General features: G+C 37.4%; 1 protein-coding gene across 2 annotated transcripts in view; it reads left to right on the forward strand.

Moving 5' to 3' along the window:
• Positions 1–25,736, forward strand: part of AP2A2 (adaptor related protein complex 2 subunit alpha 2) — a 67,551-nt gene that overhangs the window by 35,252 nt on the left and 6,563 nt on the right. Inside the window, exons 6-18 of one of the 2 annotated variants that reach the window (XM_087920946.1) lie at positions 1,846–1,947; positions 5,101–5,209; positions 7,381–7,531; positions 10,092–10,260; positions 11,667–11,804; positions 12,424–12,606; positions 17,449–17,546; positions 18,122–18,353; positions 20,296–20,469; positions 21,688–21,848; positions 22,387–22,469; positions 23,497–23,586; positions 24,497–24,620. In XM_087920946.1, the coding sequence (XP_087777072.1) occupies positions 1,846–1,947; positions 5,101–5,209; positions 7,381–7,531; positions 10,092–10,260; positions 11,667–11,804; positions 12,424–12,606; positions 17,449–17,546; positions 18,122–18,353; positions 20,296–20,469; positions 21,688–21,848; positions 22,387–22,469; positions 23,497–23,586; positions 24,497–24,620 (1,814 nt within the window). The remainder of the gene's footprint in view (positions 1–1,845; positions 1,948–5,100; positions 5,210–7,380; positions 7,532–10,091; positions 10,261–11,666; positions 11,805–12,423; positions 12,607–17,448; positions 17,547–18,121; positions 18,354–20,295; positions 20,470–21,687; positions 21,849–22,386; positions 22,470–23,496; positions 23,587–24,496; positions 24,621–25,736) is intronic. The other variant, XM_026706596.2, reaches the window with a different exon arrangement.

Raw genomic sequence — 25,736 nt, forward strand, 5'->3', positions numbered from 1 at the left:
ATCTATCTAGACCGCACGGCAGCATTTCGAAAATCTGAGGCTCTATTCCTATCCTTCAACCCATCCACTTTAGGACACAAGGTGTCGTCGATGACCATTGGTAGATGGTTGAGAGCCACCATAGCTAAAAGTTACGAATGCCAGTCCATCTCAGTTCCTAAGGGCATTACAGCCCACTCAACAAGGAGTGTGGCAACATCAGCAGCATGGGCCACACGGGCTTCCATAGACGAAATTTGCAGAGCAGCAACTTGGGCTTCACCATCGCCCTTTGTCAGAAATTATAAAATTGATGTCTTTGCCTCAGGGGATGCTTCATTTGGCAGAAGAGTCCTGCAGATGGTCCACAGAGTTTAGGAGTGGATTTCGATCCAGACGGAGTCCCTCCCTAAGGACAGGCCAAGCTTTGGTATGTCCCACTTTGGATGCTCTGAACAGCTCATGGGAGAAAGGGCGTTGGTACTTATCTGATACGCCTGTTCTCTGTGAGCTGTGAAGAGCATCCAGCCCCACCCATTTCTTTCCGTCTGGTGGGGTTCCGTTCTGGTCAGGGATCTAGATTAGGTGATGAGTTCCGGACTTTGGCACCCGGAGTTTTAAGCCCAGCCTTTCCAGAAGAGACTGAAGCACCTCGCACTTCTGGATGCTCTTCACAGCTCACAGAGAACGGGCATATCAGGTAGGTACCAACGCCCTTATTAGCTTACTGCTAATACCCCACTTCAAAATTCCAGATGATGTAGATGTTTGACAACATACAGAATTAAAGGAAAGCTAGAAACAGGGGTGGGATTCTACCGGTTCTGTCTGGCTCTGTAGAACTGGTAGCTCTGAAGTGCAGCAGACATAGAACCGGTTCTATGTGTGCTGCTGTTTTGACCCACCGCCCGCCCACCCAGGATCTTACCTGACCTTTATTTCCTAGTTTTTCAACCTCAACTCTTTTGCGCAGCACAGCTGTGGTTGAAAAAGCATCAAAAAAGTGCTTTTTCAACCGCTGCGCACACACATGCGGCACTGCTCGGCTGTCCAGGCAGCAAGCTGACGACGATTCACACGCACATGCAAATTGTAAATTACCGAACCGGTAGTTACACCAGTCGGATTCCATCCCTGGCTAGAAGGTAAACAATAGTCCTCAGCACCACCTTCTGGACATGGCATGAGAAGGTCTGGAATAACTTAAAAAAGGTGCTCCTGATGCAAATCCATAGCTGGCCGGTAAGAATAACATGGGGAAGGAACTGGATCAAATATTGCTGATAACGAGATTTTGCTTTGCAGTATCCCTTTGTCTTGATAAGGTAATTTTTAAAAGCCATGTTAAATCAGAGTCTCAAATACCTTTGGAAAATATCTGATCAATGAATGTTGAGTTATGCTATTAAACGTTCTTACTTGTTTATATTTCTTACAGTTAAAAATAAAAAAAACACTTGAAGTAGAGAAAGAGAGCTACTTTTAGGTGGCCCTATTGTTTAATAGAATTCAGAAATTTACCACCTGAAGTCCTATGTGAGACATATGTGTCATGTTAAAGGACACAATGGTCTTCATGGGCAGCTGTGAAGCTGAGGAACTTGTTTCGACAGCCAAGCTTACAATCCTATAACACTCATATCTATTTGCACTTACCCCAGACACTGACAATATTTTGAATATTCCTTGACTGTAAAATCTAAGCACTATCATAAAATGAAATTCTCTTTCACCAAGCTTATAAAATGGAATATAAAACTTGATTGTATTCTTTGGGTGTAATAATAACATAGGATACTTATGACAAATTTAAGCCTGGAAATTTTAAGGGAACTATAAAATTGCTTTTTTTTTTTTTTTTTGCAGGGTGTGGTTACAGCTGCTACCAGTTTGATCACTACTCTGGCTCAAAAGAATCCAGATGAATTTAAGACGTCAATATCTCTGGCTGTTTCCAGGCTTAGTAGAGTAAGTAGATTGTTGGCTAGACATAATGGTGGAGCAAAATAAGTCTAGAATGTAAAAGTGGATAATTGATTAGGTTAATAATTTCAAGTTCTTACCTGCAAAATGAAAGTACAGTTGACTTTGAGGCCAATCTGACTGTGTAACTTAACTACAAATTTCATTGTTGGCTTACTTACAGTAACCCTCTTAGCCCTTTTTAATGGATTTTGGTAACATATGTGTGAGTCTTAAATTTGTGTTGAGAATATATTTGCAGCCCACCCGTTATTAGATTTTTATGTTGGCATTTATTTATTTTGTTCAACTCAAGATGGCAAATGTACATAGTACTATTTTCTCCCATATAAAATGTACCTCTTAAATATAGGTATAAACAATCCTAAGTATACTTACGGAGAGTCACTTCAGTGTAGTGGTTAAGATAGAAACTGGATGACTATGAATGCTAGTCCTACCATAAACTGGGACTTTAGCCAGTAACTTTCACTCAGCTCTAGGAAAGAGGCAAAGGCAAGCCATTTCTGAAATTTTCCCAAAAAAATGACAAGAACTTATCCAGGCAGTTGCCAATAATCAAAGACTTGAATCAAAAGAATTAAAGTATATTTAAACATTAATTGTACATGCCTTTTATTCAGATTATTCACCATTTGTATGGGCTTTCCAACTGAAGTATTTAAAACAAAGCCATTAGCCTTTTTAATTATAGAGTCTAGGAAGTTCATCTATTTTAGTAACTGGACAAAGAACAAATAATACAAGTTGAATAGCATCTGCAGATTGTATTGTGTTGTGTTGTTATATTTTTAACCTGTGTCAATAGTTCATTTGGCCTTTTCTTAGTTTTATTAGTGTCTTGAAAATTGTCCTCTATTCAGCAATGTACTACTGAACAAATATTATCCTCCTGGTTTAACTTCAGAAATCTGGATTTTCTTTTGTGGATTATTTCTTTAGGTAAATGGAATAACTTCCTGTTCCTTGTCCCAAAGAGAAATATTTATATGCATTATACTGCAATCTTAGATGGTGAATAGTAGCTGAGATGATGGCATCTTTCGCCTCTCCTGGAGTCAAAACTTTAGTTGCTAAAGTTCCTAAATCCTTTTCAGGCCTGTGTGTGAACCACAGCTTTTTTAATATATGAAAGCATTAATTAATTAATTCCTTAATTCCAGCCAAGTGAAACCTTTAACAACAGAAATGGAATCTTGGTGCAACTTTACGAATTTTCAAAACTTAATTCTGGCTTGAAGCAAACAATTATTTAACTGACTCTGGTAAAGGTCATGATGGTCATTTAATCAATTGCAACTTATCAGGAATATGACTATCAAATGCTGATAATGGGCCAGTAGGGCAATTTTAAAAATGCAGAACAGGCTAATTACTGCATATGTATCCATCCTTAAATACTCTCCTATACTTCTCCTATACATTATCATATTGTATCTTTGCTATCCAGTCAGAGCAATGCAGTGTGGGAACTGTGGCACTGATTGTTGTCATATAACAGAGCAAAATATCTCCTGAAAAATTTTATCTGGTCTGAACTACTTCCCATTTGGGGGTCATTCCCAAGAGGATTGCCTGTAATATGAGAGAGCAACAGATGGTCAGCCCAGGACAAATGCCAAAAAAGTATTAAGGCACCAAGGGACCAGTTAAGGTATCAGGGACATCAAAAATATTGCCGCTATTACTCTGCTTGCCATTTAGCATTTACTAAAGGTAGGGCTAGGTCTGCATTCTGCAAAATTGTATAATTTACTTCCTACTTTCTTTTGAATGAAACTATTATTAAGCCTAAATAGAGAACAGAAATAGATCCATAAGGAACAAAGAGTTGTACCCAAATCCCATTAGCAGTTTCTTTATGATATGTCATCTGTGTGGACTTTCTGGATTTGCTGGAATACGCTGTTTAATTGTTCTCAAATAGAAGCTAAGTCTTTGCTAATTAAGGGTATAAATGAATATGCAAAATTCTGAAGCGCGTGTGCATATGCATATTTGTGTGCTAAGATGTTAAGCATAAGACCATCCCACCCAGCTCTGCACCATTACATACGATACATCGTATTACATCCTATATCGTATTACATACGATACATCGTATTACATCCTATACCCTGCTCAGACGTGACAGCAAAATGTTTGATGATGGTTCAGCACATTGATAACAAAGGGAACCGAAGTCTCTTCGACATCCCCGCTTGCTTTTTGCTTTTCTTCATCAAACTTGGTTCAAAATGAGCATTTTGTATCCATGATTATTTTGTTCTATTTTCCCTGACAAATCTCAAGGACAATGTTTTCTCTTACCCATCTGTTAATCCATATTATTGTTTCCAACTCTTCAAAATTGGGCCCAGCTCTGTCTGCCACTGTCAGATTTCCTGTCCTGTGTCCTTTGACAATGCTCACGTCTAGACTAGTACATTTTCATATTCATAAGGGGAAAAAAAACTCTTAAATTACCCCAGCCAACCTATCTCCCTTAGAAGCCATGTTAGGTGTTTTTTTTAGTTATGAAGAGTCTTTCCCTTCCTGCTTTGAGTCATTAGTCCAGCCTCAGTTTTGACACAAGAGTTGCTGTGTATCTCTCTTCCATTAGCTGACCAGTTTCCTTTCCAGAAAAAATATTGGAGTGCAAAAGTGGCCTAAAAATCAAGAGTTCTAGTCCTCCTTTTAGGCATGAAATTTGGCTGGATGAGTTTGCGCCAGTCACTCCCTCACAACCTAAGCCAACTCACATTACCTTGAACTGTACAAATCTGAGTTATACAAAATAAAGGCAGCATTTAACAACAACAGTAAGAATAAGAATATATCAAGAAACAATTATGCATTTGTTTGCATTTTCCAGACTATTGTTCCTAAGAATTGTGTAAACTAATAGCAACTTATATTAAAATATTTACTACTGTACTCTATAGCTTATTTTTGCCTTTTGTTTGCTCTGAGAAGTGCTTGAATGTTTATTAATTTGTGGCACACCTTCCACTTCATCAGTGCTCAAGCTTCTGTGTTTGATTTTCTGGAATTTTAATTCCTTTTTTCTTAGACTTCATTAAAATTCAGAATCTGCATTGTGCATTCCCTGGGCTTACAAAATGTCACCAGAAAGTAACAGAAAATTTCTACTTTTAGATTGTGACATCAGCATCTACTGATCTCCAGGATTATACTTACTACTTTGTCCCTGCTCCATGGTTGTCTGTGAAGCTTTTGAGATTGTTGCAGTGCTATCCTCCGCCAGGTGAAGTAATGAAAAACTGTCACATTGTCAAGCTTCCTTTAATTAGCAAAGAACAGCTGATAGCATTTGAAATGTATGCATGTGATCATGGAGATTGCAATGTATCAGAAATTAGAATAGCTATGTGCATGCTCACATATGCTCAAAATCACCTTTTCCTCTTTGAATCCAAACTGCTGTAGAGTGATGGCGGTTGTTGTTGTTTTAAATAAATACAACTGTTTAAACAAGCATACCTGGTTCTCAGTATTTTGGAACAAATACAGCTTGGCTGAACAAACATTACCTGGATCCAACTCCTTTAACGAATACTGTTTGGCTCTTTTTTTGGTTTACTGCCATTTGGCTATTTTAAACAAGTGATTTAACTGAAGACATAGATAAAATTCTTACAGATTTATAGGAAACAGAAAGCCCAGAGAGATCCCTGTCCTCCTAAAAGGTAGAACAAAGATTAAAAGCAATTTCTGGCCCAAATCTGCAAGAGGCAATTCAGCCTCCATAAGTTCAGAAAATATTTAGCAGATTGGAAGAGATCAGGCATGGTAGCAGTATATGTGGAAAAGATACCCTGGTTAATCCGAAGTGGTACATGAACTGCCAATGTGATGCCACTATTAAAATGCAGTCGTAAGATACAATATCAAGCACATACCGTGTTTCTCCAAAAATACGGCCTCCACCAATAGGAAGGCCCAGCATGATTTCTAGGCATGAGGTGAAATTAAGCCCCGCCCCCCAAATTTAGGCCTATTCAAACCATGCTTTTCCCCGCCATTTCTCACATCGTTTGTTAGAACTACACGAGGTGAAGAGAAATGGGCGAGGGAAGGGCGGGGGGGTGGGGAGAAAACTTGCCTTTAGGAGTGCCCTGCAGGTAGCCTAGGCTAGAATACCCCGATAGCCGATAGAAGCTCCCTGAAGGCAGAGTACCCAACCGCTTCAGGGCGTGGCTACCCTTGTCCCCTCGCTTTTAGGGCAGTCTCTTTCAGGCGATCGAAGCTCCCCAAATGCAGTCACCAGCTACTTCAATCGGCCGGTAGAAGTGGCCTTCGCAGTGAGGGGAGTGTGTGTGTGCGTGCCATGCCTCTCCCCGAAGCGGCTGGGGACTCTGCCTTCAAGGGAGCTTCGATCGGCTGGTAGAAGCGGCCTCGGGGCGAGCGCACACACACACACACACACACACACACACACTCCTCTCGCCATGAGGCCGCTTCTTTTGGCAGACGAAAGCTCCCTTGAAGGCAGAGTCCCCAGTCGCTTCGGGGCAAGGCATGGCACACACACACTCCCCTCGCTGCGAGGCCACTTCTACCGGCAGATTGAAGTAGCTGGTGACTGCATTTGGAGAGCCTCCCATTGTGCCAAACATGATTAGCTGGGAATTGTCCCCCTGCACTTAAATTCAGTTTGGCTCATTCCAATATTATCAAATAGCCTAACACCAATTAGTTGTAGTATAGTCAGAAATGGTGACTGTTGGGTTATAGCTTATTAAGAAGCAAGGTTGGATTTCTCAGCATTCCTGATCCATCCTTACTCCATATTTGCCTGATGCTGGAAGGCAGACTGGAGAGAATCTTCCTCTGCTTTTTCCTTTTTGACAAACCTACAAAGCTCTGAGAAACATTGTGGCGTAGGAAGATACTCTGTGGAATTTTTGTTTTAGTTCACTACTGCCACAAACTTGACCATTACATGGAAGGTGCTGTTGTTTTTTTCACTTAAAAATGTAACTTTCTGCATTTTTCACATACTTAGTGTTGTGTCCGTACGGCTGCAGACATGCAATAACTGCCATGAGATATAATTGGCTAACGGCACAGCAGGTGACCGCTATATAAGGGAGCTCGCCAGCTGTTAGCGTTCGTTGTGTTGCAGTTGGAATTGATTACTTACTAGTAAAGTTGTGTTGTGGATCCTTGTCTCTGGCTCCTTCTTTCCCACGATCAAACACTTAGGATTGGAATTATTTAATGCTGTGTATTGTATTGAAGCTAACAGCTGCTCAAATCAGAAATTATTAGGTACTCTATACTTGCAGGATATGTTATTCCATATGTTATCTGGAAATAGCACTGAGTTTTTCAATGAGCCATTTAAAAGACATATAGTAATAGTATAATTTTACATTGTTCAGTGAATTTGCCTAATGAGTTTCTTTCTCCCAGAAGACCCTTCCGTTCGAGGACGTCTCACAGAATGTCTGGAAACTATTCTTAACAAAGCTCAAGAACCTCCTAAATCAAAGAAAGTGCAGCATTCAAATGCAAAGAATGCTGTATTGTTTGAGGCGATTAGTTTAATTATCCATCATGACAGGTAAGCTTTGGAGGGAAACTGTGCTGGGAAAACTGCCCTGCCCTTTTAAAACCGCCCTGAACTGTGTAATTGCATGTCACTTCAAAGACCTGTTCCGTGGCAATTTCCAACTTGAACCTTACCAAATTGGAAGAATTAGGAGCTGTTCTAACAACAATTTAAGTTATTCTAAAGTTAAGCAAACAGGGATCGTTCATGCTAGAAAACACTGTAACCCGCAACATGCCATAACAATCTGGTCTTTCTCCCACTCTGTTGCTGGCTCCTTGATTTGTATTTTGTCTTTCTTAAAAAACAAAAAAAGGAAGCAAACATTCAGGGTGTGAAGAGATTACTTGAGTCCTTTGTTTTACTTTTAAAATAGTTTTACTTTGCATGCCTGAAGCATAGGAAAAAAAGGAGTATACAGGAGTGGCTCTGTTTGCAGCTGTTCCTGAACTAAACTTGGTTTTTCTGGAAGACTTACTGGTTGCTTAATCATGGAACCACATGCCAGATTAGATACATTATGGTTTCATATGGTTCCCTGGATTTATTTCCTGATTTACTCAAGATCCTAAACTGAAACACACTTCGTTTAGCATGTTGTATAAATCAGGTACAACCAATGTGGGGAGTCAGGAAAGATGTTCTAAGCAAATATTTTTCCTATTGTATTCCATTTCAGAACTCTACCTAAAAGAATGACTTGAAAATGAGTCTCAGTCACATGTCTTCATAAGTGACAGTACCATAGTGCATCTCAAACCTAGCTTTGCTCTGTGCCTTAGAATGACAGTCTTGAATTCATATGCTTTCCCTTGAGAGGACACATATTTTTGAACTTGGCCAAACATTGTCCTTACGTCATTTATTATCAATGCATTTTCATTGATTAAAAACAGTGCCAAAATAGGGGATACTTTGATGCTGGAATAGCATAGTAAGAATGAATGTAATGAAGAAAATCACAAGAATCTGTTAAATTGTTTTCCTTAGATAAGATTGATGCAAACAAATACAAGTAGCTCTTGGTCATAATTTCATGATCCAAGGTTTTGTATTTCTATGGTTGGTAAGGAGAGACCATAACTGATAAAGACTTTTGGGAAGATATAGGTTTTAACATTTTTTTTTTTGGTTACTCTCTAAATGTGCAAAATAGCAGGTGGGCTTTTGTGCATGTATAAAGTACAATTTTAAAGATCCTTGTATCCAAGGTCTTGGTTTCCATAGTTGTAGGATGGAACTGAATCTTTATGAAGAATAAGAACCATCTGTACATATCTGCTTGGCAATTGTATGGTATTATTTTGTCCTAATTCTTAAATTATGGGAGATACTGCTCCAGTTCACCCATGGATAATTCCCATGTGTTTGTAGTATTGTAAAATCACAGAGAATATCAGATGTTACTTCCTGAATCCAAGAATAATCATAGGAAGTAGGTTAATAATCTTCCTATGCCAATAACTATATTGATGAGCTCATTGATATCACCAAAACCTTTAATTTTGATGAAAGCATGGAAACAAAATATGCCAACAGAAACGAGACAACATCTACATTTATTGGTGACTAGAAAACCCTTATGACATTTAGCATAAAAATAGAAAAAATTAACTTGTATTTTATGGTTTTGATCTTTAGACATGACAGAGTATAGAAAGAAGAATGTCATGATGTACCTTGAGAGAGAGAGAGAGAGAGAAGTTAAAATATAATTGGACTTAATAACTATTGTGAAGAATATCAGAAAATATTTCTTGATGCCTTTGTATCTTGCTTTTTTCCCCTATTTTCTTTTTTACTACACTTTTAGCTATTTCTATTTCTTTCTTTTTCATGTTCATTGTTCCAATATAATTTGAAAGTGTGTGTGTGTGTGTGTGTGTGTGTGTATCATCACTAGAACATCAGGATTATACATAATTTTGTGTGTGTGTACATATGTATATGTATATATTTGTTTTCTTAAGTTTTCACGGGTACTTACATGTATGGCATTCAGCTTTGTTCGGGTATTTTCCCACATCATTGTAGTTGTGCTTTTAAAGTTGCAACACAATGACGTGGGAAAATACCTGAACAAAGCTGAATGCCATATATGTATATATACATATACATACTACACACACACATATATACATATGTATATATTTGTGTGTGTGTATGTATATATATATATATATATATACACACATACACACACACACACACACACACACACATACATACATATACATATATGATAATGTATTTTATATATATATATATATATATATATATATATATATGATTAATAATATATATTATTATATCAGAATTATATGTAATGGACTGTATTACCCCAAAGTGCACACTCCCAGCTCTTATGAAATGCTCTGTGAAAATGATACAGGTAAAGCTTCCTGCTTTAAAATGGAATCGTACTTACTATTATTACTAACATTCAGAAGAATTTAGCTGCACTTTTAATGGTAATGAAGGTACTTAAAAATGCTCTCATTAATGCTCTCTAGTAGACTTTTGCTACTGATTCTTACAGTTAGTTATCTTTTTCATTCTTTCTTCTGCCTAGTGAACCAAACCTGCTTGTTCGTGCCTGTAATCAGCTAGGCCAATTTTTGCAACACCGGGAAACTAATCTTCGTTACTTAGCATTGGAAAGCATGTGCACGCTTGCCAGCTCTGAATTTTCACATGAGGCTGTGAAAACACACATAGAAACAGTGATCAATGCATTGAAGGTAATGTTTGGTTCTGTGTATTGCCTACAACCCTGATTCTTCTGCTTAATTGATTTTTATTTTATTTGTTTAAATCATTTATAGAGCTGCCTATCTTATCAGCTCTGGGTGACTTCCAATCCAATTTTAAAACAGCATAAAAGTCATAGTAAAACAATAAAACTAAACACATAAAAACAACAAAAACCTAGCACCAAATCAAATTTCTGAAATGTATGTTATTGTTTTTTCTAGCTAGTTATCTCCAAATTTTTATTATTAAACTATTACCGGCTATGAAAATGTTTTTCCTTGCAACCTCTTTAAAACATTTCCTAACCCACAATAAGGGTCAAGTTTTTTTTACCAATTAGGCCATGCATGAACTGTAGTTCCCATTCTGTACTGCAGTATCAAAATTTAGCAAGTAGAACAATGCTGTGGTGCTAACTCTAAGAAGAGCACTCTCTGCTTATGAAGATGCAGAAAAGAGGGGGGAAAGAGAAGAGACCAACTCTGGAGGAAGGAAGAGAAGTGAAAGTTTAGAGTGGGGGAGTTCCCTGCTTTCTGAAAATGTGTGACTCCTGCATGATTAAAGCTAAGGCTGAACTTAACCACAGATAAACAATAATTTAGAAAGAGGACATTCATTCTACAGGGAGTGAAATTGGGAATAGCTTGTATGCGCCATTCTTTCATCTTCCATTTTCTGCTGTGCCTCGATTCCTGTTCCTTCTTTGTCCCTTCTCTCCATAGTATTGGCCTGGTCCAGCCCTTGCTATTCTGTTATTTGAGGCAAAAAGAAATGAAAAGCTCCCTCCTATACATTGTACAAATGGCCAGATATTCCACTATGAATCTTATCTTCAGAACTGAAGATGGAATATTGCCCTTTGCTCCACCTGGACGTATCAGTTAGCATGGAGGATGCTGAACAGGCAGTAACAGCTTTCTCTTCTTTGCTATTGCTTCTGTCTAAGCAAGTACATTATATAGAGCTGGTCCTATTATTAGGTTGGTGCATCCCATTTAATCCTCAATACTTTCTAATCAGTTCCAGAAAGATTTTAGAACTGATTTTTGGATAAGGAAAGATAGTGGCCTTTATTCTTTATTTCATCCCTACTTTAAAGAGTTTCTGAGGATTCTGTCCAATGTACGTATATTTTTAATTCATTGAATCATCATCTATTTTATCTTAAAGTACCTGGATGGGATTTTAATTCCACTGGCAATAAAGCTGCTGTTTCAGACACTGTACATTAATAGGCATTTCATGCTAAGTACTATTTGGACTTCTTGATGTCATGACAAAATTGCCTATTATTGCTTCTGGTTCAATTCTCATGGTATATATATGTGTTTGAAAATTATTTTCATAACCTTCTCCTAAATTTTTAATGTTATAATTGTGATGCTACTTCTAGACCGAGAGAGATGTAAGCGTACGACAGAGAGCAGTGGATCTCCTGTATGCTATGTGTGACAGAAGCAATGCCCAACAAATTGTAGCCGAAATGCTGAATTATCTGGAAACGGCTGATTATTCTATTAGAGAAGAAATCGTAAGTTTTAAAAAATGTATCATAGCTTTCATTGGATGCTGTGCATGTAACATGACAAGTTTTTATTTTGTTTTGGTGATCTATATATCGTACTTAAGAATTTCAATAGCAACTAAACTTATTTCAAAAAAATAAAACAATGAAATTAGAAATGGTTTTGGGGCAGGAATTATTGTTACTAGTTGGAGTTTGAAATATGGTGCTCTGACAAATTATTCAAAGAAGTAACTAACAATGTAGGCACATTAGTTAGGGAATGATCATACATGGAGTTTAGTGTTATAGCAAGAATTCCTATTAAATTCAGCATCATTTTTCTTCTGAACAAAAAACTTAGTGCCAGCATTGCTCAGTTCATTAAACTGTGTATTCAAACTGCTCATTGTCCAAAAAAATTTTTTTGCGTTTGATTAGAATATTTGTAGAACTATGCTATCTCAGGCCTTTGTTATGAGTTCAGAGATAAGTGTTAGTTTGTGTTACTAAATGGCTATTTGTTTTTTTAACTGCTAAAATAAGAAGGTAATCCATATTCCTTCCTTCCTTCCTTCCTTCCTTCCTTCCTTCCTTCCTTCCTTCCTTCCTTCCTTCCTTCCTTCCTTCCTTCCTTCCTTTTCAGGTACTCAAAGTTGCAATTCTGGCTGAGAAATACGCAGTGGACTACACCTGGTATGTGGATACCATACTGAATTTGATTCGAATTGCCGGGGACTATGTTAGTGAAGAAGTATGGTACAGAGTAATTCAAATAGTAATTAACAGAGATGATGTGCAAGGATATGCTGCAAAGACAGTTTTTGAGGTAAGATTATTTTGTGGCAATCTTTTCTACTTGCAACCCATTGTAGTCTATAACAAAAACAAACTAGTTGTGTAATTTATGAATAGAAGACAAGTAGTTATGGGAGAAGCTATTTTAAATGGGACTTTTTTTTTAACTTCTTTTTTTTAATAAAGTTTTATTTGGGTTTTCACACATACAAAATACAAGTAAAACATCTTTTTTGAAAATAGCATGGTCCCGGATTGAACTTCTTTATACAGACACAAAACTCAATTTCATGCTCCTTTTTGTATTCTATTCCATATCTTATACTATTTTACATTTTCTATATAGTTTTTCCCCTCTTTTAATTTTCTCAATTTTATTTTGATTATCTCATCTCAATTCAAATCATTATAGTTATACTTTTGTCTGTTCTGTTTCAATTTCATATTATCTTTTTTCACTAAACAAATTTTCTCCTGTAGTTACTAATTGAAGTATGACACCTTTATATCTTTAAATTACATCCATTCAACTCTTATTTAAACTTCAATATATACCTTAAGGTTATGACGTTCAATATAATACATAACTTCCAATCGAATTCTGCTTGGTACATTCTTATAATACACACTATATTCTTTTTTTTTTTTAATGTAAATATATGTAATTATAAACCCTCATTCCATTCCAGTTCAATTCTATCATTAATAATCATTAAAATCTTAACATCTTTAACATTTCTTTTCAATTAAATATCATACTTCCTTAAAACACATATAATCTCCATAATTATTTTTTCCCTTATTTCTCTTCACATATGTTTTATAAATCATTAAATATATCTTTTATTACATTTATTTATTGACAAGCATTCCACTGAATTACGATAGCTATTTTATCAGACATTTTAATCATACATTGTTTCATATTTTCTAAAATTATTTCTGTTTCGAATATAACCATACTATCTTATGTACCGTTGCAGAATCCCTTTTTCCATTAAATTTTCACCCCTTCTCTCTAAATAGTCCCTGTTTCTCTATATTTTGTTTCTGTCCTTTATGACTTCTTTTCCTTTCTTTCTTCCCTCTCATCATCTCCCTCCCCTTTTTACCCCCTTGTCTCTCTCGTTCTAATTCTCTCTTCTGCATTTTCCTCTTCTGTTGCTTTCTGATTTTATACTTATTTTTCACTCTATTCTTTTTTTGGAGTTGTTTTTCCCAATCTTAAACTTTCCATTCTCTTTCCCTCCTTTCCTTTTTTTCTCTGATCTAAGATTACTTGTTCATTAAAGATAGCTTCTTCTTTGTCGCAATCTTCTTGTTCTGCAGGCATTTCTTGTTGTTTTTCATAATTCCAAATCTCCATTTCTAAAAACTGAAAGCCAAAATAACCTCTCCCTTCTTGTGCATCTTCTTTGTACTTTTTAAGTTCCATTTTCAGTTCTTCTAAAAGTGGAGCCATTTTAAACAATTTTAAACAACCACCCGATCGATTTTAGTCATTCAAAACAATAAACAAGAATCCAGAAATCATCAAGTAATCCAGATAGTCCCACGTTATATCTTCTTATTTCTTTTTCGACTTTCTGTTCCTGGGGTTTTTGTTGCGATATTTCAGTTAGAATGTATCTTTTGGAAGTCTTGTTGAGATTTTGCTGTAAGTTCTTTTTTAATTCCAGGCAGTCTCCTCCCTTCCAGATCCTGCCCTTTTATTCTTTTTCTCTCCGTTCCTGTTTTCAAAAGCTTTTAATTATCCAGAAATCTTTATTATCCCTTTGACTTTTTATTTTCAGCATTAAATGCATATTGATGTCAAAGTGGATTTTTTTCCCATTTCTTACTTAAGTCTCTTAGCTGCCAGTATAGGAAAAGGAGAAGAAAAAAAACAAATCTTTTTCCTTTTCTCTCTCCTTCGCAGCTTAAAAATCTTTTTAGGGAACAATGTTATTGTTTTTAATAGTTTCAATTCCAGGGTACCTTATTTGTTGCTTTTACTGTTTGGCCCGGTCAACCAAAACTTTCTCTTCTTATTTTCCTCCTGCACATTCTTTTCCGGTTGAGTTCTTCTTTGTGGTGGCCATTTCTGACCACCGCTGCAACCGCCTTTGGGAAAGGGAGTAATGGCCAGCTGGGGAGGAGAGATGCGGCTCTCCTCAACCCTGCAGGGAGTCTCCCCCCTCTTAACCACCTCTACGGGGTGGCTTAGCCCTGAAACCAGCCGGCTCGGGGCACTCCAGCGGTGAGCACGGATCGAAGCCTCACAGAGACAAGGTTTCGGTATGTTGCTGAAGAAGCTCAAACCGGAAGTCCGGGACTTTTTTTTTTACTTCTTGTATTTCTTCCTCCTTGCATTGTTTTATCAATTGATTTTTTTTAAAAAAAATCTGAATCTAAAACTTCTTCATAATTTTAGTATTTTTAGTATCATTTAATGTTAGTATGTACTTGTGAAACATTAATAGGTAGCTTGAAGTAGTATTTTTTGGTAAATGGGATAATAGCTTTCTAAAAGAAAGAAGAAATGGATTTGGTATCTGATGGTTTATTAGTTTAAAAAATCTGCAGTGTGATGACTTTTGTGAAAAGGTATTGTGCTTTTATGAATGTGCAACTTTACAAAGGGAGAGGCCAGGTGATGTTAGAAATTCATCCCGTCAAGACACTTCCATCATTTGAGGATATAGCATCCATATTGGCCTATTATAATTTTGAAGGTCTAATTTGGCTCCAGCAACCGTAGAGAGAAGCTCTAGGACTTATTTATCCTGGGCTCCAGTATTAAGAACAAAATTCTTCTGGTTGGACAACTGGTCATACAGATCTCAGCTTCTCTATCCTGATCAAAACCTGAATGGCACTTGTGAAGTTCAGCTAGTAATGAAGAGTCATATACTTGGAACTCTGCCTTGACCTGAAGATGGATGATAAAACCTTGCTTGGAGAGAGCTTTTATCAAAGTTACTGTATATGCTATTCTTAACAAGTGAAGGTGTTCTTATTGCAGGTAACAAGTCATCTTTCATGTGTCTAACCCCTAAGTAATGATCCATTTTTCTATCAAAAGCTATGACATACAAGGGACCATTTTTTATTACAATGTGTGGGGCTAAGGTCACTGGAGGGAATCGTCAGACTCAAAAGCAGGCAGGAAACTCAATTTTCTATTTCTATCTTATTTCCCCCCCTTTTTTTTCCTCCCAACTCAGTACATAGTTAGGGAAGGGACTGGGCATAACCTCTAGCAGCTCAATTAATTGCCTGCAAAAGTTTATTTTTATCCTAGTGTAATTGTAAAGGTGCAGAAAAGATGTATTTAAGAATGGAATTTATTTATTAAAAATAAATAACGTACTCTCTACTAAAGATAAATGATCATTATAAAGGTGTTTAACAAATGAAGTTGCTCTCCTGTGAAGTATCTTGTAAGTTATGTGATAAATTATTTTAAAATGTTCATTGTAGAATAGCTAATAAACATTTTAAAACTCTGTGTAATCAGTTGAGGAGGGTGGTGGGTGTTTCCTTACTTTTCAGTCTGTTTCCTTGAACAGACTTCTCTGGTTGATTTTGGGGGTAATCTTACCCTATGGATTAACTTTAATTATTAGGGGTTTCTTCTCATGGGTCTATTCCAAAGGCAGAATGTGGATCTAAATATAAATAAGTACACCTCTACAGTTTTTGGGAGAAAAAGCTAACAGGGTTACCAATAAATAATTTTTCCTGGTTGTATAATGTTTGTGTTCCTTATACATCTGGACCCAAAGAGGAGGTTACAATTAGAGTTCTTTATTAACCAAGGGTGATTGGACACACAAGGAATTTGTCTTGGTGCAAATGCTCTCAGTATACATAAAAAAAACATACATTCGTCAAGAGTCAAGAATCATAAGGTACAACACTTAATAATAGTCATATGGTATAATAAGCAATCAAATCATACTAGGAAACAGTCAGTATAGATCGTAAGGATACCAGCAACAAAGTAGTCACAAATAAGAGGGGATGGGTGATAAGGAGTGATGAGAAGATTAATAGTTATAGTAGTGCAGACTTTGTAAATAGTTGGAAAGTGTTGAGGGAATTATTTGTTTAGCATAGTTATGGCTTTTGAGGGAAAAAAAACTGTTCTTGTGTCTAGTTCTGGTGTGCAGTGCTCTATAGCATCGTTTTGAGGGTAGGAGTTGAAACAGTTTATGTCTGGGATGTGAGGGGTGTGTAAATATTTTCACAGCCCTCTTTTTGACTCGTGCAGTATACAGGTCCTCACTTGAAGGCAGGTTGGTAGTAATTGTTTTTTCTGAAGTCCTAATTATCTTCTGAAGTCTGTGTTTGTCCTTTTGATTTGCAGAACCAAACCAGACAGTTATAGAGGTGCAGATGATCAATAATTCCTCTGTAGAACTGTACTTTATGCACTGTAGGTTATGCACATAACAAGCCTGAAGATGATGAATGAGACTTCATCGAAACATTGCCTAGATACTGCCAATCTTACGCGGGAGAAAACCCGAATAACCAAAGATCCACATATACACACACACACACACACACACACACACACACACACTTAAGTTTTCGTAGGTACTTACATGTATGGAATTCAGCTTTGTTCGGGTATTTTTCCACGTCGTTATAGTTGTGCTTTTAAAGTTGTAGCAAAGTTTCCGCAGAATCTCATCTGCCATCATGGGAAAATACCCGAACAAAGCTGAATACCATACATATAAATACCCATGAAAACTTAAGAAAACACACACACACACACACACACATATCATATTGGCCCAGATTTCTCTCCACATTTGTTGTTTATGTACACACTTTCCGAATTGGTAATATTTTTATGCTTCCCAAATGCCTTTTTCAACAGGCTCTCCAAGCACCAGCATGCCATGAAAACTTGGTCAAAGTGGGTGGCTACATTTTGGGAGAATTTGGAAACTTGATTGCTGGGGATCCAAGATCCAGGTAAAAACACTATAATATCACCTCTAGCATAATCACATATGACTAAGTGTGTGTTTGGCTCTAGTTATCCCAGTTCTAGTCCAAACCCCCAACCAGTATACCATTACTGACATTTTGAAAAATAGGATAACTATCTCCAGCATGATTCTGTGTAATCAGATTTTATTCAGATTATTCCTCTCATTAAAGCAGATGTAAGCAATGTGTTTGGGATAGTAGGCACCTCTACTATTTTTAGAGATATGATTGTAGCATACTAGTATCCTATTTCTTTAAAAAAAAAAAGAATATTTAAAAAATAAAGTTACAGTTTAAAAAAAAGCATGAGAATCAGGACAAATGTCCACAGATACACACAAATATAAGTTTGCCTGCCCCGGATCTGAATATTAAAACAATATAAACAATTAGAACTGAATAGTAGAAAAGCATGAATTAGAAATTTAAAATGCCGAGCAGCAGAAATGTCTTTGTTTCAAAATGTAATATTAGGATTTTCATGCTGAACTCCTTCCCCTTCCCCCCATCAAACAAATCATTGTTAGCCCTGATTCTGTTTTCTTTCTCTCACCAAGTCCTCTCATCCAGTTCAACCTGTTGCATTCAAAGTTCCATCTGTGCAGTGTACCAACTAGAGCACTACTTCTGTCTACTTACATCAAGTTTGTAAATTTATTTCCTGAGATAAAAACTACCGTTCAAGATGTATTGCGCAGTGACAGCCAACTAAAGAATGCTGATGTTGAGCTACAGCAGAGAGCTGTTGAGTACCTGAGGCTCAGTACAATTGCTAGTACTGATATTTTGGTATGTATGTATGTGTGGTTACATATATTTATAGATACGAACCCTACCTCCAAAAACAGAGTTCAGTATTTTTTTTATTTCTTAACAATTCTGCACTTAGTAGTGGTTTTGAAGGCAGTTGCGTATCTCTCTTCAACAGATTGCAGTGATGTCACCAGGGCCGAATTTGGGTGTGTATGTGTAAATCAGGGGCCTTCATACTTGACAGCTTTAAGGCTTGTGGACTTCAACTCCCAGAATTCCTCCTCCAGGCATGTTAGCGCAGGAATTCTGGGAGTTGAATCCCACAAGCCTTAAAGCTGTCAAGTTTGAAGGCCCTTGGTGTAGACCTTAGGCCCTGATAATTCAGGAAAGCTTCCATCCGCCCTTAGCAATTTGGAATCAGTGAATGGTGTGTAGGTAGTCCTTGACAATTGAGCCCAAAATTTCTTTTGCTAAGGGAGACATTTGTTAAGTGAGTTTGGCCCCATTCTACGACCTTTCTTGTCACAGCTGTTGAGTGAATCGCTGCAGTGGTAAAATTAGTAACATGGCCTGAATCTGGCTTCCCCCATTGACTTTGCTTATCAGAAGGTTGCAAAAGGGGATCGTGTGATCCTGGGACACGGCAAGCTTCATAAATAGCAGTCAGTTGCCAAGCACCTGAATTTTGATCCCATCACCATGGGGATGCTGCAGTGGTTGTAAGTGCAAAAAACAGTCGTAAGTTGCATATTTCAGTGCCGCTGTAACTTTGAACGGTCACTAAGTGAACTGTTGTAAGTCAAGGACTGCCTGTAGAGCTGCACTGGCCAGCTAGTTAAAAGCTACAGCAGCAGCCCACTATTCCTAAGCCAATGAGGCACTACTTGTAGATGCTCAGACAGTGTTGTCACAAAGCAAATACTTTTATGAAGTTTGTGCTCTTAAGGGCAGCGCCTGATTCCTTCAGTCATCTGCTGCTTACCACCTGAGCCGTGGTGGCGCAGTGGTTAGAGTACAGCACTGCAGGGCTACTTCTGCTGCCTGCCAGCTGCCTGCAATTTGACAGATCGAATCTCACCAGGCTCAAGGTTGACTCAGTCTTCCATCCTTCTGAGGTGGGTAAAATGAAGACCCAGATTGTTGGGGGCAGTAGGCTGACTCTGTAAACTGCTTAGAGAGGGCTGTAAAGCACTGTAAAGTGGTATATAAGTCGAAATGCTTATTACTATTGCTTACACCTTTTCTCTTTAGAATGATGCGTCGCTTCCAACGCTGCTGACTTGTTCAGCAGAGAAAAAGGGTGGAAACAGTGGTAAGGCAGAGAAAGTAAAAGTAGTGAAGAAAGAGGAGCTGCAGAGGGTGATATTCCCACTGTTTAAAACCAAGTCTAAGGGACTGAACCCAGAGCTCCTTTAAATGTTATGGGAGCACTGAGCAGTGATTTGCCTATTTAGCCAAAGAAAGGGCAACCTCTATCTTCTTTCTCCCTTCATGGTTTTTGGAATGTTGCAAATGGTACACATCTCCACACTTTCTCTGGTTGGCAATTTGTAATTGGTCCCACTTATAGTGATGCTCCTTTTCAGCAGCAGCTCCAGCCAGTTTCTACCTTGTCTCTACTTGTTGCTCTTGAACTATCTGTCCGCGTCCATTTTCTTTGCAGAGCTCCATTGCCAAGGGGACTCTGGAGTCAAGAAACCAGATTGACTGGCTTCCACACTTGACAGACATGGTCTCTGTGCTTGGTGTGACATCATTGAAGAGGGGAGAATTGGTGAACGTCTCCACTCTTTCCCAAGTGCAACCCAGAGGGCGAAAAATGGTTAATATGGTCAGAATTCAGGTGGCTTTCGGGACTTAAAAAAAGAGAGAAAGAGAGAGAGATCCACTCCTGACTTAGACAAAGATGTTGTTATATGTTAAGAGGTCAAAGCATGTTTCTTAACGTTTCCAAAATGTGGCTTGGTTTCTTTCTAAGGCAACTGTGCTAGAAGAAATGCCTCCATTTCCAGAGAGAGAATCCTCCATTCTAGCCAAGCTGAAAAAGAAAAAAGGTCCCAATACAGTTACTGATTTGGAAGAAACCAAAAAGGAAAGAAGCTCGGATATCAATGGTAGCACTGATGCCACCCTTGTAAATGCAAGCACAGCGGTAGGTTTATAGTATTTTGTGTTTGTTTGTTTTTTTGCTGTTTCAGAAGGGAATATCACCTTTGTGAGGACATTATTGCTTAAGAAATCCCAGACTTTTACTACACATTGCCAATAATGTGATTATTATTTATTCTGGCCTTTACATGCCTTTAATTTTATGTGTTTTATTACTGCAATCTTATTTTAACATTTTATAACTATTTTCTGAGAGATAATTTATAACCTCCCTCTCGCCAAGAAAACATCATTTATTTTTTTATCATATATAAATCATGCTTTGCTTAATAAATATAAATATTTCCAGAGCAGGACTTAGTTTGTGTATGCAAAGTCACACACTCAGTTAATATTGATCACTAGACTCACAAATAGAAAAATACAAAATGACAACCCAAGAATGTCTTATGAGTGAATACAGAAATACCTAGTTTCCCCATATTTCCTGTACTTTTAGCTGCTACTATTCTTAGACTGACACCTGAATTGATAGTTTTAATTCCATATTAGGGTTTGCATTCATTTTGTGTGTAGCGAGCAGTGCATGTGGGCTTTTTCCTTTACATTCCTACCCTCAGAAACTCTGAATCTGTTGCTCAAGTTTAGCATCAACAGCACTCAAAAGTCCTGCTTGATCAGATTCTGCAGCTGGAGAGCTACTCGTGTTCAGGTACTCCAAAGAGAAGCTGCCCTTGGACTTTTCCAGTCAAATCCGAAGGGTCCAAATACGGGAGGCCAAAATAGAATGTGTGGGAATAGAAATTGGGAATCCTGCCTATATCTTTTCCACATGGAATCTGCACATTTTCAGAGACACATGAAAAGAGATCTTCAGTTTTATTATGACCATTCACTTTGGAGGCAGACTAGTTTCTTCCGTTTACTTTAATCTGTCTCTCCCCCCCCCCGTGTGAGTCTGTGTGTCTGTACTAAGTTAAGGATTTTTTTAAAAAAACATTAGTACCATATTTATTTTAAAGGTAATATAGAAAAGCAGTGGTTTTCAAATTAGCAACTTTAAAATGTGTGGATCTCAGTCCCCAGATCTGTCCAGGCAGGAAGTTGAAATTGCTTAGTTGAAGGCCAAGTATCTTAAAGTTGTCAAGTTTGAAAAACATTGGTATAGCGCCTGATTTTTCATAAACAGAAAGGTGGGGGGGAGAAGGTGTCTTGGCTCTGTATTTTCTTTGGCATTTAAAACACTGGTTGTTTCTTGCAGTCTACTCCATCTCCTTCAGCAGACCTGTTAGGTCTTGGTGCAGCTGCAGTCACAAATTCTGTTCCTGCAACATCAAGCGGTAGCTTGTTAGTGGATGTCTTTTCAGACAATTCTACAAATCCGGCATCACTTGCTCCTGGTTCCGAAGACAACTTTGCAAGGCATGTGATAAATCAGTACTCCCGTTTCTTCTCTTCTTATTCCTCCCAGGTTTTACCCAATGTAGTTCTTCTCTAGTTCCATGAGGTTACAAAACTGTTTGTCATTTTAAGTGTCATTGACTTGTTTTTCCAAAAATAGAATTGGCTAATTTCTGTATCCTCCAGATGATAGGCTGGATTATTGCCATAGAGAAAGAACCAGCTCTAGAGTAGACTTGGCAGTTTCTATTGGTATAGAGCTCTTGGTTAACACAAATGTTCATTCAGTCCTGTGTACCATGAATGTACATGTTTCCACATATGTTATTAGTACAGTTAAATATTTTAACAAGATTACCTACTCTGCTTAGAATAATTTTTCTATAATTGGAAAACATTTTCTCCTCTAGGGTGAAAATTCAATCTGTAATCTATCTAGATTTGTATGTCTTCTATTACTCTTGAGTACATCTTTATGTGTATTTCCTCTCCAGGAAAGACTGGAAGAATGTATATAATTGTTTAAATATAATTTCACCAATGCAGCTATTTCTTCTAGGTTTGTTTGCAAAAACAATGGGGTCCTGTTTGAGAATCAGTTACTACAGATTGGTCTGAAATCTGAATTTCGTCAGAACTTGGGTGAGTTGATGGGTTGCAATGAGCTGAAATTGTGATAATTTCTGTCTTAGATCTCTTTTTAAAAAGTTATAATGTTTTTCAGTTTAAAGATAATTTCTTTGATTCCTAAAGAGTTCCCCATAAAGAAAGTTTCCCTCGGTAAGTGAAGATTTTCAGAGATGCCACGTGTATCCTATCACTTGATGAGTAGAAAGCTTCTGTAACTAAGAGCCACATACAGGAGGTCCTCAGTTAATAACAGTAATTTCTGTTGCTCAGCAATGTGGTCATAAAGCTCAATGTTGTATGACCCCATAACTTAGCAATAATAATCCCATTGCTGTTGTTAAGCAAGGTTGTTGAGGATTGTTAAGCAAGAACCTCACAGGACAGCAACACAAGAAAAAGTGGAAATCCAGAGGTGTTTGCTTATGCTGTTGAAATTGCATCTCAGTCAAGCAGACTGGCGGGCGAGAGATAAGAGTGGGTGGATCAGCGCTACAGAGTATGGGCAGGTGCTATAGGTCCAAGATCCCCTGGAGAAAAAGCAGCTGGAGCAACTTTCAGGAATGACTTGTGACCTTCTGCAAGCTTCCTCATTGACTTTGCTTGTAAGAAGCCAGCAGGGAAAGAGGTAAATGATAATCATGTGATTGCAAGATGTTGCAACCATCTTAATGGCAAGTCAATTGCCAAAGGTCCAAATTGCAATCACTTGACTATGGGAATGCTGCACCAGCCATAACTTTGAGGACTGGGGGTAAGTCCTTCAACACCATTTTTAATTTCAAACAGTCACTGAAGGAATGGAGGTAATGTGAGCATTACATATATTTTAAAACTATCTGTAATGGTTTCCATGTTTCCCAAATATCCATCAAGCCCATAGCATTTATTTTGAAAACACAAATAGCCATTCATTTTCTGCTCAAAAACTCCCTTCACAATTTCACATAAATGTATTTTCATGAGTTTTTTTTAAAAGTTCTCAGTGGACTTCATCGGTAATGTGGATCGTATGATTAAGATATTTTCTTCTTTCTTCTAGGCCGTATGTTCATATTTTATGGCAATAAAACCTCCACACCATTTTTAAATTTTGTTCCAACGTTAATCTGTTCAGATGATCTTCAGTCAAATATCCTTTGTTACTTATATAAACGGGCTATATTATATTCTAGACTACAAGAACACAATGATTCCTTGTTAGTTTAGTACAATGGTCTCGCTGCTTTGTTTGCCTGGCATATGGCTTTAAAGAGCAGAAAAAATGCACAAAAAGAAAAACTTTCAATTAGTAATATAATTATAAGAAACAATAATAAACTAGTCTTGAGATTGTGCTTGTGTAAAGGAAAATGAATGCAATTTTTATTTAGGAGAGAGCATAATGCAAAGAGAGATTCAGCTGCTTGAATCTGTCAACAGGTAAAATGTATGATGTTTTCTTCCATTAAGGAAAGAGAGAAAATGAGAATCTGAGCTGCACAGTCAGAAAAGAAAGAGAGCTGAACTGAAAGTAAGTTATGGAAGTGCTGAGAATATCAACCCAACTAATAAGAGAGATATGCAAAGTATGTCTTTTAGACAAGGAAAGGAGATATAAGTGCAGGATCCCTTTCCTAACCATCTCTATGTATATTGGTCAGTGATCTACCAGCAGAAGGCTTGTGGTTGCATTCTGACCTGTGTTTCTAAGTCAAAGACCACAGAGTAAGAGATGACAAAAAACAATTATGTTTAGAAGGCAGATAGATCTCTTGCCTCTTCTATAATGAATCCTATGCAAACGTATACTTTTTGAATTAATTTGTATTCATTCCTAGTGATTTCATGGACAAATATGCACTAACTTGATCTGTCTATAGCAATAATTTTTAAGTCTTCTAACAACATCCTAGCAATCTCTTTAATCCCAAATATACACTTAATCTATTTATTTCCCTTCCACTTATCTTAACCTTGCCAAGCCTTTCTGAACAGATTCAATCTTCGCAAGGTTCAGCAAAAGAACAACAGAAAACAAATCTCTTTCCTTAACCTATCACGTCTGAATCTGCAGACTAAACCTGTTGACCCCACTGTAGAAGGAGGCGCTCAAGTGCAACAGATTGTAAATATTGAGTGTATATCAGACTTCATGGAAGCGCCAGCCTTAAACATTCAATTCAGGTATAATTGTTTAACTCTGAACATTGTTTTTCATTTAAGTGCCCTTCTAGAGGAATATCTGCAGTAATCCATTTCTATGAGCACAAAAAAGTATACTTTGTGACCTTAAAGATTAGCTTATTGATGATGGCATAAACTTTTGTGGCCTTTGGATATATAAAGCATAATCCTGGAAGGGGTGTTGAGCAAACATTTGAAAAAAAGAAATGAAAGAGGAACAAAAAGGAGTAAGTTAACTATTAGCAGCAGCTATTCACAAAACTTGGGATGGTTCTGCCACAGGAATTATTTGAAGGGAGTAATATTATCATTTATTTCCGCTTCATACATGGGTAGATTAAACATTTTGATGAATTTTAGTTGAACTATTTCATGAGGAAATAAGCTTGACGTTATTTTGTACAAAAATAACCTTGAGGCCAGGTGCAAACTTCCTGTGAAGTGTTCTCCACATCCCCCTCGTGAGTATTATTTATCACACCGCCATTTTTAGAATAAGTAGGTATCACTGTTGACATCTCTGCTTTTCATTTCTCTCTTAATTTATTGAGTCACACAAGCCCTTCCACCACAGGAATATTCACTTTGAATTTTCCTTCATCTGTTGGAGAATATCCTATAAAACCTTCTGCCATCAGGCAACACCTTGGAAGCATAGAATCTGATTGCTTGGCCTGGTCATTTAAACAGGGCCTGGCCTGCTAAGAGTCCCCACTCCTTGCAAGTTCATGGGTATGGACAGGATGGCAATCATTCTCAGTGGTGACCTCCCACTTTAATGGGAAATCTCCCTTCCTGGAAACACATGAATCTACTACATTGATTACTTTTTGTAAGCAAGTGAAAAATATTGTCTTCCAATATGCCTTAACTGAGATTATTGGGATCGGCAAAAGTAATTTACTTACTATGCTGACTTTAAATTTTGTATTGTGTAGCACCTATTATTTGAAAGTGGAGAGTTGAGGATCCAGTTTGGGATAGCTACTGCCAAGATACTTGTTTAAAACAATAGCCTGCTTTTTTAGGGAGGGGAGGTAATGATATTATTTTAAAAGGTGTAATTGGGTCAAATGGTTTAAGAACCAGCGCTTATGAAACCAAGGAAAGATTTGG

Source organism: Pseudonaja textilis, chromosome 1 (assembly GCF_049901715.1).
Source record: "Pseudonaja textilis isolate UNSWEBS1 chromosome 1, rPseTex1.2, whole genome shotgun sequence".
NCBI lineage: Eukaryota > Metazoa > Chordata > Lepidosauria > Squamata > Elapidae > Pseudonaja > Pseudonaja textilis.